We start from the raw sequence: 13,195 nt of genomic DNA on the forward strand, positions 1-13,195 counted from the left end.
TTCAATAAGTTTGTCACACAGGGCAGTTTCTCCATTATAAAATTGCAGCACACCACCACTACCATTTGCCATTGCAACTACCAGACTGAAAATACTCTTCTAACCAGGAAGGAACTAAAATAACAACCATTGACCAGTGGTCCCTATGTCATTTAACATATGAGTGAGTGGAAATACATGTAGGAGTGAGTAGGATTACACATATTTGCTAATAAAGTTTCATTACCAAAAAAAACTTCTGAGCAAGGTCATCAGGTGTGGCTGGATATACAAATATAAATGATAATGTATTGATGTATTTAAGATTAGCAGGTCTCTTGGGGGAACTGTGACTTGCATCTTAAAGTTCATTTCACCTTCATTAGCAAAACTGTAATAACACATAAAACTTGACCCTAAAACCCCCAGAAATGTGTTCAAACTTTCCATAGCTTGCCAAATTTTGCAAAATGGATGTGGTATTTAGAGGGCGTGACCATAAAATGGGCATGGCCAAAAAATGCACCACGCTCCACGCTGCAAATCTTTTTTTCTCTTTCTATTTTCCAAATGTTGGGAAGTATGATACAGTTTCAAAGTTTCAAAGTCATTTACCACTCTCCAATGGTGGTCCGGTTGCTGTGCCCTGAACCCGTAGTGGGGAGAAAGTCCACCAAAATCACACTGTGGATGCTCACTTCACATGCCTCCTGGATACGCATCCAGAAGTTCTGTAAAGTGCATGTCCACAGTGTGAATTTGGTATTCCTGGAGCCTAGTCTATGTTTCTCCTGACAGATTTTTGCCTTTGCTGACCCTGTCTGTTTCTTACAGGTTTCTTCACTAACCTTTGCTGTCAATCCTGACCTTATGCCTGTTAACCAACTGTGAAGCTACGCTGCCTGCCTCTTACCAGGAATTATCGACCAAGTACTCCTCAGTACCTCACTTATTAGCCTCGCTGGCTTCTCTCCACTCACAGTCCCCCTGTTCAACCCTAAAGTGGGATTTGTGTTGTGTGAGCCGCTTTTGGGTCATTTCTCAGTTCTACAAGGTCAGTCTTCGCAGGTCTGGACTGGGAGTCAAAATAGGCCCTGGCATTCCAAAAATAGAGAGACCCAATCAGCTCCCCACCAGCCCACTAAATAGTGACTTTCAATGGCATCTTATGGCAGCCCCTCTGGCATTTACCAGCCCCCACAATTGCCAGTCCGGGCCTCGCTGGAACCGCTGGTAAGCCTGACAGTTGCAATGCTTTAGAAATACTAGTACTAGACCAGCATTCACAGGGTGTTACATCATCTAGTCAAACATTTCCTGAAAAGAGAAACCATACAAACAAGTGTTAGCACAGGCGTCGTTAAGAATGTTCATTGCTAGGAAAGCACTAATATTGCCAGTCTATAGTGTCAGCCAAACACAAGAGCAAGAAGGTGGTAAGGCTGGTGATAGGCTTCAAGCATGGCTGCATTCTCCCAACCTATAGGGTTAAGGATTTGCCACTTCCCAGCTGCTAATCAATATGTTTTACATAAATACATAGTTTATTTGGTTTGAAAAACTGACTTACATGATTACCCATTTAATTATCTCCTATCATCACTGACCCACATTAAGAAAAAAGGGGTAGGCACCGAAGAAAACCATACAGGACAAAAAAAAGTTACATCTTTATTATTATCTTAATACAACATATAATTTCGTGCTCCAGTGTTCTGGATTTTCGTATTTCATAGGCCAGTGCTCTTGAAGCATTAAAGGCAGAAATCAGTTGAGTTGTGTTAGTAATAATGAGTTTTGTTTTGTTTTTTTATAAACTTTATTTTTTCAAGTTTTCATAGATTTTTTTATTACAATTAGTATAGATGAAACTGTAGTATTCAACAGCCTATTTACACATTTCTTGTTGCAAACAGCTGTCATAAAGCATTACTGCTGAGCTTAATAGTTAACATAAGAAAATTAAATGAAAAGAAAAAGAACATAGGAACATAAAAATACAGATCAAAATCTAATCAAGGTTTAGGTTAAACCATATTTTGTTTCTTAGGCAATTGCTGGTCCTATCATCCAGAGGGGAAACAATAAAACCAGTTGCCCCATATTTCTTCATATTTAGGCATCATTCTATTACTTAAAGAGGGGACCCGTCACCCAAAAAAAAAAATTCCAAATCCTATTTTATTATGTTAGTCAAGCAAAATTAACTTTAATTACATTGTATAAATTATTTGAATCTTGTTTCCATCAGTCTGGGAGCCATATTGTGGACACTGTTATTAAGACAAGCCTTGTATCATCTCAGAATCTTGTTTGTGCACCAGAATGTTGGACCTGATGTCCATCCCCATGCCCTGGCTACACAATAAAACGTTGAAGAGAACGGGGAATGTGTGGAGAGCAGTGACATCTAGGAAGCGCTGAATGGAAAGTGAAAGTAATTGCTTGCCCCACCTCTATGCCTGAGGCTTAGAGGAGGAGCAGCCTATATTTACAGCTATGAACGCTTCAATAAAAAAAAAGAATTTGGATTTCATGTATTCTATATAAGTTTTGTTTTTAAGATACTTTTGGTGACCTATATCGTTTTCTTGAGTGCCTACCAATTATTTAATGTATACAGTTTTCCACTCCTCTTGCTGAGGGTCTGTGGCTTGTGCACCTGGACCATGTTTCTCATTTGGCGAGTTACCTTTTCTTCTCCAGGTGACTAATTTCCTCCAAACGTTTTCCTACGAGCGATAAAGTGAATCACTGGTGGTAAAACATACAGTATGTATTTATAACTTTACTTGTAAAGCGCTGGTAAGGATCCGCAGCCCTGTACAATGCATAAAAGTACAATATATATAAACGTACACACGGGAAAGACAAATCACACAATGAATATATACAGAGCTCATATCAGAACAAAGAGTTTAAGTGCTATGTTGTAAGAGACATGGGGGTAAATTTACTAAAGGGTGAGGTGGCTAATGCTAGTGAAAATTCGCCAGCGTGACGTCATTTCGTTACTTCGTCGATTTACTAACGGGTGCTGGCGTAAATTCACTAGTGAAGTGGACCTACTCTAGCTCTACTTCGCACCCTTACGGCAGGCGAAGGGACGTAACTACGCTAATTTGTGAACTTGCGGATGTTACTGAACGTTACCTCTTGCGCCAGACTTGCCGTCGCCACCTCAGACCAGGCGAAGGGCAATAGAGTAGATAGGGCTTGCTTAAAAAAAGTTTACATTTTTTCTAAGTCCCAAAAAAACGCTGGCATCTTTTATTTTTAAGGGTGATAGGCTGAAAAAGATTGTACATTTTTTTGGGGGCACCCTCTTTCCTTCCTACATTTCCTAACATATGGCACCTAAACTATACAGTGGGCACATAGAGAAAACTCTATTTTATTTTATGAAGCTTTCCCAGGCTTATGTAGTGTAATGTATTTGCTGCTACATATACGTCCATTGTACTTTAACTTGGCACCGTATGCCCTGGGCGCAACTTTGGATTTTAGTGAATTAGCGGTGCCCTGGTGAAACTTTGCGGCAACTTTGAAGGTAAGTAAATTTGCCCCATAGTGGGAAGGAGGTCCCTGCCCCATAGAGCTTACAATCTAAGTGGATCAGAGGCTAACATACAGGCCCAATTGGAGATCAAAAGTGCCCAAGGTAAGGCATAGTCAGTTGGCACAAGACTACGCTAATGTTCTAGTGCGCCAAAAGGTAGGTTTTTTTTCTTGAAGAGATTGAGAGAGGATTCCTTACGGAGGAATTCAGGGATGGAATTCCAGAGGTAAGGAGCAGCAAGATAGAAGGGTTTGAGATGAGAGGTGGCAGTGGATGTGGATTCAACAATTTGGCTTTCTGAAGTTTCCCCGAAACAAAGGATCACATATGTTTGACCACCAGCAATTCATTTTATCTGAGGCGGAAAAGCATTTGGAGAAGATTTGTTCCCGGCAGAAGAGGAGATTTGTCGCCTGCAACTAATTTCTTTGTCTACAATTGCCCTTATAGATTTTAAGTTTTTGGTACAGATTTTTCCTGAAACATAGCTAAGTACCTGCATTGTATCCTGCCCCCCTCTATTATATCAGGTGTTAAGCTGGCCATAGATGCAAAGATCCGATAGTACGAATTAACATACGATCAGACTTTTCCATCTCCCGACCCGACACTAACCATTCAGATCAAAGTCTTACCATTCCAACCAAATTAAGTAGTTAAAGAACAGATCAGCCAATGTTCTGCCCCTGACAGCAATCGTACGATAGACTAGGGACCGTACGATCGGCAATACACGCAGAGATATTATCGGTAGCCGACAGAAATTTTCTAACCTGTCCGATCGACCAAACGACCGATCTCCGTCGGAAGAAAAATGTCGGGACTCTCCACACACGGTCCGACAATCATACGAATCCACGATTCGAACGATAGGATCGTTGCGTTTATGGCCAGCTTTAGAGACTGGACAGCCAATGCTGAAAAACTTGTACTGTTTAGGATACAGAGCTACAATAATGGAATAGCATGTCTGAAATGAATGCCAATAAGTTTTGTTGGCAACCCAGCTGAAATATCCAGTGGGTCAAACATACTGTATCACAGTCCTACCTGCTTAGCTACAAACTAACAAACCAAACACAAGTCTCACCCATATCCCAGGTATTGTTTGACTTTCCTAGTCATTGTTCTATGTGAAAAACCTGTTTGGAATAGTCTGACACCAGTGTTCAAAAATGTTGCATTGCTACAATATGCAAATATGGAAGTGCGAGGGATACATTCATTGGATGAGGAAGGCCAAGCACTTTCCGAAGGAGGTGACACGGCTGATCCTGTAGTTACTTCTGCTTTGTGCCAGAATGCAACCGCACTGAGCTGTTTTACGGGCGGAATGAAGAGCAGCTGAAATTAGGAATACTCCTGTCACAGTCAGATTTGAAGGTCTGTAGAAATAAAGGTAAGTGAGGTTTTAGTGTTAGAATGTAGAAATATCATGCTTCATCCATATGAAGCAGTCCTGATGACAGCATTTTTCCATATTACATACACAGATTTTGTGATATTATTATAATTATTACAGGTGTAAGACCTATTATCCAGAAGCTTGGAACTTGGGGTTTTCTGAATAATGGGTCTTTGGATCTTCATACCTTAAGTCTACTAGGAAATCATGTAAACATTAAAAAAAAACCAACAGGCTTGTTTTGCTTCCAATAAGGATGAATTATATCTTAGTTTGGATCAAGTACAAGCTACTGTTTTATTATTACAGAGAAAAAAAGAAATTCTTTTTAAAAATGTGGATTATTTGTACAAAATTAAGACTATGGGAGACTGCCTTTCCGTAATTCGGAGCTTTCTGGATAACAAGTTTCTGGATTATGCATCTCATAGCTGTTCTTCAAAATACAGGTATAGGAATTTTTATCCAGAAACCCCTTATTCAGAAAGCTCAGAATTACGAAACCACCATCTCCCACAGACTCCATTATAATTAAATAATTTTTTAAAAAATGATTTCCTTTTTCTCTGTAACAATGAAACAGTATCCATGTCGGAGTGGGACACCAGGGGCCCACCAACAAACCTTAGATCAGGGGCCCACCCAAAAACATTAGACCAGGGGCCCACTCTCAGTACTATTATTCTTCATCTCCTCACTCAACCTCTATTCTCCTAGTCTCTTTTTTTTACATACTATAATCAATTATTCCATCTATTTGGCCTCTTTGCTCTCATAGAAATAGGGAATGTCCATGAAATAGGCCAAATGTTTAGCAGCATGAGGGCCCACTGACACCTTGGCCCACCGGGAGTTTTCCTGGTCTCCCGGTGGGCCAGTACGACAGTATATTGTACTTGATCCCAACTAAGATATAATTAATACTTTTTGGAGGCAAAACAATCCTATTGGGGTTTAATTAACATTTAAATAATTTTTAGAAGACAAGGTATAGAGATCCAAATTACGGAAAGATCCCATATCTGAAAGACCCCAGGTTCTAAGCATTCTGGATAACAGATCCCATACCTGTACATTGACTAGCATGATTAACGATGCTTTATTAAAATACTAAATTTACAAGTCTTGCCACTTCCTGTGCGAATAGTTACTATGAACAGCACTCTATCATTTCATAATAACTTCTCCAAAAACATTTGGTTTGCAACATCACCACGGTTTGTTGAGTAACTGAGTTTTTTTTTAACCTTACAGGATTATTGACCTCTGCATGTTAACTTGCATGTACATCACTTACTGTAGCTAGACAGCATTTAATATACAGAACTTCATTACAAAAGCCAACCAAAGAACCTTTTTAAGATAGGAAAATTGACCTGCTCAATTAATACATTTTTTTCAATATTGTGCATGTATATCTGTCATTTTATAGCTGTGCTGAAGCAACTGTTAAGCAACGTTCCTTGTATTTCTGTGATTCACGCATATAAATATGTGTTTTATAAGCATCCATTAAAAATCCTGGGCACAGAGCAAGAAGTAAGTCCAGGTCCAATCAAATCCTCAATTATTGTGTGCATTACAATTATATGCACTACAGTTGTTTGTATGTGCACATCTCATTAGGGTTAGTCCACACAAGGAGATTCGGGGAGATTTTGTCGCCTGGCGATTAATCGCCTCGTCTTCTGAGCGACAATCTTCCCAAATTGCCTCAGCGTGTTTTCCCATAGGCTACAATGAAAAGTCGCCTGCGCTAATGCACATGCGGCGATGCGTTTTCTATAGTCGCGATTAGTCGCCAGGCGACAAAATCTCCCCAAATCTCCTCGTGTAGACTAACCCTTAGTTGTGGGGCCTGTGCATACAGTTTAGAGAGAACATTTCTGCTAAGTACACAGTTGTTAGTGGAAGTTTAATGGTAGATAAGGGGCATCCAATACCTTTGCGCTGTGACTTATAATAACCATGAGTGAGTTGGGACCCAGGAACCCTGTAGGAACAGTTTTGTGCCTTTAAGCTGTCCTTGGTTACAGGGCTCCTTTGAGCAGTAGCACTAGCTGTATGATTAGTGCACTAATGCTCCAAGCTTTTCATGTTACTTATAGAAACCCAGGCAAACAAATACAGCAAAAGTAAATGATCAGTGCAAATGGATCCCTGGCTTAGGAATAAAACTGCCAACAGAAAAATTTATAGTCCAGCTTGTGCAGAACGTAGACCATACCCACACCCACTCTCATAGATATATATATATACACACACCAGCTCATGTGACAAGAATGCTGGATGTTGTCATTTTACTACAGTTAGGGCGTGGGTGGCTATACCTGGCTTATAACAATTATCTTCTGAATGTATTGGTACTAGTCAGCATATTTCTAGCATGTATTAGTATATCCCAATATCTCCAAGTGGCATTAACTTGACTCAGCAACTTGCAATCATTGTGAATTTTTAATGAAAACTTTAGAAAAAAACTTTAGCAAAATAGCTTTTCCATTTCTTATTTACATTTATAGCCCATGTAGAATATAGGCACCCAGCAGGTCTGGACTGAGAATCGCCCTGGCAGCCTCCTACCAGCCCACTAACCAGTGACTGTCTATGGCATCTTACAGCCCCTTTGACATTTGCCAGGCACCCAGGTATTGCCCTTTAGCCAACATCTGCCCAAATGTTTACCTATACTCTCCCTATGTAAAACATGACAAGCCCAACTAAACTAACAGTCAATGTGGGAAATGCTCAAAATATTTTCAAACAGATTATGCATGCATCTATAGCAATTTTGTGTTATTTTTAGGATGGCAAGTCTGGAGCAATACATTGGGGCAAATTCACTAAAGGACAAATTTTCGCCAGCAACCAACAGATTCCGCGCCACTTTGCCAGGTGCAAATTCGTTACCATTACGCTAATTCACTAAAATGTGAAGTTGCGTCTCAGCAGCCGAATGCTGACGAATTTCTGCTAGCGTTACTTCGGCTGGGCAAGCATTTCCTAGTGAATTTTTGCTAGCACTCTTGCGCTTAGGTTAATTTGAATAGGGCTTGAAGTGGCCACTGTTTCAAATACATGTCCAATGACGAAAGAGATCTTCTAGACATGAGCCCCCCCCCTTATATAAATGTGGCATGCCCCTCAAATTAGTTTGAAAAAATTGTTCACAAATAAATCTTGAATAGTTTGGACTTTTGAAGGTAATCCCGCTTTAAAAAACGAAAAGTTGCCAGCGTTTTTTACAACGTTTATGAATTTCCAGCATACAGGATATGATGTCACTGACATAAGATTGAGGAAGATGTAAACTCTGGCGAAAGAGGTAACATTCTGTAAAATTCTGTAAAAAATCTTAGTGAATTTGTGGAGTAACGACTGTTCGCCAGAGCGAAAACTCTCCTGGCGATAGGGTGCAAATTAACGCTAGCGACGTTCTCGTTCCCTAGCGAATTCTCCCCTACACCTGAATTGCCAATGACCCTGCGAATGAGATTTCTGGCGAATTGTCGCTAGCATTACCTACTTCGCCCTTTAGTGAATCTGCCCTGTTTTACTGTGTGTCTATGATAAATATAGAATATGCACATATATATATATATATATATAGAATTATTGCAGCATTGTCATGATAGAAATGTCCCTTTCATGTAAAAATCACTCATAGTAAGAGTAAGTTATCCTGCAAAACTTCTCAGTAAATTGGGAAAGGATAAAGTTGGGGTTTTTTGTTACAACGTTTTGAGGCTCACATGTGCCTCTGACAATGTTCACATAATATTTAATAAATTTACAGCTCTTCAGATAAGAGGTCACGAGGGACTGAATATCATGGAACACATGTTAAGTCACATTTCTCAGTAATACATTTCTCAGTAATACCAATGCCTGTGCACCATGCTTCACGATAATGGTGAGAGATCTGCAGTTGTTACTGAAAATTTGTGCTGACGTAATACCAAGTATATCATAAGTTTTCAGCATGACAAGTTTTAAGTTCCCTATCCACTTATTTAAAATGCCACGCTCATGCTGTGTCCCATTCCCACACTGTTTAAATGCACAGTATATCAGCAGCTGCCCCAGATTAGGCTACAGAAACCTAGGGGGCTGATTCACTAACTTCAAGTGAAGGATTCGAAGTAAAAAAACTTCGAATTTCGAAGTGTTTTTTTGGCTACTTCGACCATCGAATGGGCTACTTCGACCTTCGACTACGACTTCGAATCGAATGATTCGAACTAAAAATCGTTCGACTATTCGACCATTCGATAATCGAAGTACTGTCTCTTTAAAAAAAACTTCGACTCCCTAGTTCGCCATCTAAAACCTACTGAACTCAATGTTAGCCTATGGGGAAGGTCCCCATAGGCTTTCCTAAGTTTTTTTGATAGAAGGATATTCCTTCGATCGTTGGATTAAAATCCTTCGAATTTAATTTAATTTAAGGATTTAATCGTTCGATCGAAGGAATAATCCTCGATCGTACTATCTACGCTAAATCCTTCAACTTTGATATTCGAAGTCGAAGGATTTTAATTCCCAGTTGAATATCGAGGGTTAATTAACCCTCGATATTCGACCCTTGGTGAATCGGCCCCTTAATGAATCAGTTTATACAACGCTCATATTTTTCCAATAATATTGAGGCACATTCTGGCTTTATTTCTGTTGAACTTGGACTGAGTAATTAGCTGTTTTATAAACAGAGTGCTAGAACAGCCAATACTGTAATGAACCTGTTGGGGCTATAGGTAGTATGTTACCTTTGACTTATCCAGCAGCCAACATACCTATGGAATGCCGCAAGCCATGCTTTTAGACAAAATCTGATTTTTATTTGCTGAGCTGGTAGGGTTATAACACTGGAATGGGCAACTCATTTGTTATTGTATTTGTGTTCCTACATTAAATACATGAACATTTTGTTCAAGGTTGTTATTAATATTTGATGCAAGGTTGCCTGTCGGGTACCTATGTAAAAAAAAATGTCCTTGATTCTGACATAGGTCCCATGACTCACATTTAAATTCTATAGGAAACACTGGGGCATATTTACCCAAGAAAGTGAAAAATTGGAACAGTTTCTCCAAAAAAGAAGATTCACCAATTTTCTAAAAGGAGAATACAGTAAGTTTTCGATAATTAACTTCACAGTGGTGAAAATTCTCTTTGCATTGGTGTAAAATCTCTTCCCCAGGTGAAATTTCTCCAGCGAATATTCTCCAATTTACTAAGAGCACAGGAAAAATTTTTCGCCAAGAGAAATTTCTCCATAACTACCATATAAAGATAGAGCAGCCACTTTGGAATGTCATTATCTACATCACCCCTCCATACAAATTTTCCACATACGTTATTTCTGTATGGCGAATATTCTCTAGAGAGGAAACTATACTGGTGAATTACATTCTGTAAAATTCTGTAAAAAATCTTAGTGAATTTGTGGAGTAACAACCGTTTGCCAGAGCGAAAACTCTCCTGGCGATAGGGTGCAAATTAACGCTAGCGATGTTCTCGTTCGCTAGCGAATTCTCCCCTACACCTGTTGAATTGCCAATGACCCTGTGAATGAGATTTCTGGCGAATAGTCGCTAGCGTTGCCTACTTCGCCCTTTAGAATTTTCACAGAAAATGTATTCCAGGATAAAAATCACCACCTTTCTTTGGGAAACGTGTACTTACAAGTTTTTGTGAAAATACAACTGGCAAATTGAGGTGAACTTTGGTGAAGTTAGACAAGGAGAGAATTCACATTTTAGTAAATGTGCCCCACTGTATCTAAAACCAGGGGTTAAATGAATGTCCATTTGTATATTCAATATGTATTTTAGTATAAATCCTGTTTAACCATATAACATCTTCTTAATATTCACTTGATTTTTCTTTTTCTTTTAGGACTCCACAATGGGAGGCCAGAATTCTAAACCCTTACACAAAAAGCAACCCAGGGTTGTAATGATGGGACTTGACTTTTCTGGAAAATCAACTATTTTATATAAACTGAAAATCAACCAACTAGTAGAGACTTTTCCTACTGTTGGCTTCAATGTGGAACACATAGAAATGACTAAAAACATGTCTGTGACAGTGTGGGATGTTGGAGGCCAAGACAAACTCCGACCCAACTGGAAGGAATATTTAGAAGACACCGACGCTCTGATATTTGTTGTAGACAGTTCCGATCCACACAGACTCCCAGATGCTACAGCAGAACTACTGACTATTCTGAACAATGAGAATATGGCTGGCATTCCGTTCCTAATTTTAGCCAACAAGCACGATATTCCTGGCGCTCTCCCGGCGAAGGAACTGGAGCATATTTTGAAGTTGGAAAATTATGATGATAGACCTTGGGAAATACAGAGCTGCAGCGCCTATACTGGAGAGGGATTGGCTGAAGCAATGAATGCTGTTGTAAGCCTCCTGAAAAGAGTCCAAAACCCATAAATGACTATTTATTTAAGATAACTGGCTCATAAATATAGGCTAAACATCTGCCAGTCGTTTCCAGCGTTGTTTACAGATACGTATTTATTTAAATACATACTAATTTAAAACATTTCATTAGATAATATTATGGATACTTGAAACATGCAGCTAGGGTGCCATGGACACATTAGAGCACATAAGCTCTCTCCACAATCCACCCTGTTTTGCTCATTTCTCTATGTGTGACTCAGATGTGCCTGAAGTATTCAGGGGTGCCCCCTTTGTCAGACATTATATTAGGCACAAGATCAAACTACATGTCTTGGTGTAATATTTATTTATTTTATTTTTGTAACATTTTTTAAATTAAAATGTTTCCCCTTATTGAGGACTCTTCCCATGGATATTCGTCTAATTGTAACATTTTTAGCAAGCATGTTATATTTGCTGGACTTTGTGCAGATTTATGGGGGAATGTAATATGTTTCATTACAGCAAAAAATGTTGGCAAAACATTTAAGTGACCATGTTTGCGTCCTTTTCAAACGATTACAGACCTCAACAACTTCCTAGCAAAGTTTTCCATCAGTTGACTTTTGTAAACATTCACAATGTATGTAATAAAATGTCGCAATCACAAAGCGTATATATATATTCAAAAAAAATCCAGAGCAGGTGTTAGATTTGCTTATCGATATATTATTCGCCACTGAATGATCTTACATTGAGAGCATTTGCAAAAACCCAATTTTAAACAACTCTTGAGATTTTTAATCAAAGTCCCTCTTTAGAAACTTACAGGTTTATTTTACTGTTGTGTTGCTATAGTAGTATATATAGGAAATAAAGTACCCTCTATTGTAAAATGTAAAGATATTTTCCACCTCCGATGGGCTCCATGACCATATAAATTAACAAGAGTGAAGGCATTTTATACAGGTCATGTTACTCCAAGAAGACTTCTAATATCCTTATATTTTACAATAGGGAGTATGTTGTTTATTATAATACACAAGTTTCAGCGAGTCATGTGACACATATTACATCACCTTAGCACTGATTAGAACTGGTGACATCACTAAGCACCACTTATAAGAATATTATTTACATATTTGTGGCTCATGTGTATAGATAAATACAATATAATTGGGTGGCATCCCTTAGCTGGTGCAGCAGTGATCCTGGGCTTAGCATGTGGCTTACAGTTCTTTTTATCTGCGGGGCTCCAGTCTGTGAGGGTGAAGGGACAGGAAGGTGTTTGGGTAATGGCACAGAGGGCTAGTGGCACTGAGTGCATTTTGAAGGTCTGTGGGTAGAGAGTGCTGTTCAGGGGCGGAACTACCGGGGGAGCAGGGGGTGCGAGCAGGCCAGGGCCCGTACCCCCTCAGGGCCCCCCGGCAGTCAGCGCGCCGCTTCGTGGCGCATATTCCCGGGCCAGTTCCGGGTGTACGGAGGGGGGCGGGGGCCCGGCTGCGCGTCCTGCGCCAGGGCCCGCCCCCTCTAGTTCCGTTTCTGGTGCTGTTTCTTCTTGCCAAAGTCTGAATAAACTTGGCTTTAAGATCTCATAAACAATGCTATGTAACCTATAATCACGTGGCTTTCCTTCAACGGCATTACTGGCACGAGTCATTTCCTTGAGAATAAGCCATGCGCTTTGTCTGTAAGCACAGGTGCTAAACCCAGTAAAACCTGTCTCACAAGGATAAAGATCTAAGTACATTTACTGAGACCTACGTAAATGTAATGCTTAGCTGATGAATGGCCTATTTGAGGCAAAATCTTTGTACCGATAAAAAGGCTGCCAAGCTTTGCAACTGTTT

General features: G+C 39.6%; 1 protein-coding gene across 3 annotated transcripts; it reads left to right on the forward strand.

The window, feature by feature from the left end:
* The first annotated feature begins 4,781 nt into the window (after nucleotides 1-4,781).
* On the forward strand, nucleotides 4,782-12,012 carry arl11.L (ADP ribosylation factor like GTPase 11 L homeolog). Of its 3 annotated transcripts, none has more exons than XM_018247604.2 (2): nucleotides 4,782-4,921; nucleotides 10,842-12,012. In XM_018247604.2, the coding sequence occupies exon 2, from the start codon at nucleotides 10,851-10,853 to the stop codon at nucleotides 11,391-11,393; it is 543 nt and encodes a 180-aa protein (XP_018103093.1). In that variant the 5' UTR covers nucleotides 4,782-4,921; nucleotides 10,842-10,850; the 3' UTR covers nucleotides 11,394-12,012. The 3 variants fall into 3 exon arrangements, with proteins under 3 accessions (XP_018103093.1, XP_018103091.1, XP_041438545.1); XM_018247602.2 differs by having other exon boundaries at nucleotides 4,785-4,937; XM_041582611.1 differs by lacking the exon at nucleotides 4,782-4,921 and adding an exon at nucleotides 9,514-10,073.
* Nucleotides 12,013-13,195: the final 1,183 nt, after the last annotated feature.

This window comes from Xenopus laevis, chromosome 2L (assembly GCF_017654675.1).
Source record: "Xenopus laevis strain J_2021 chromosome 2L, Xenopus_laevis_v10.1, whole genome shotgun sequence".
Classification (NCBI taxonomy): domain Eukaryota; kingdom Metazoa; phylum Chordata; class Amphibia; order Anura; family Pipidae; genus Xenopus; species Xenopus laevis.

Coding starts and splice junctions, on each gene's coding strand:
- arl11.L (XM_018247604.2), top strand. CDS start 10,851: ATGGGAGGCCAGAATTCTAAACCCTTACACAAAAAGCAACCCAGGGTT.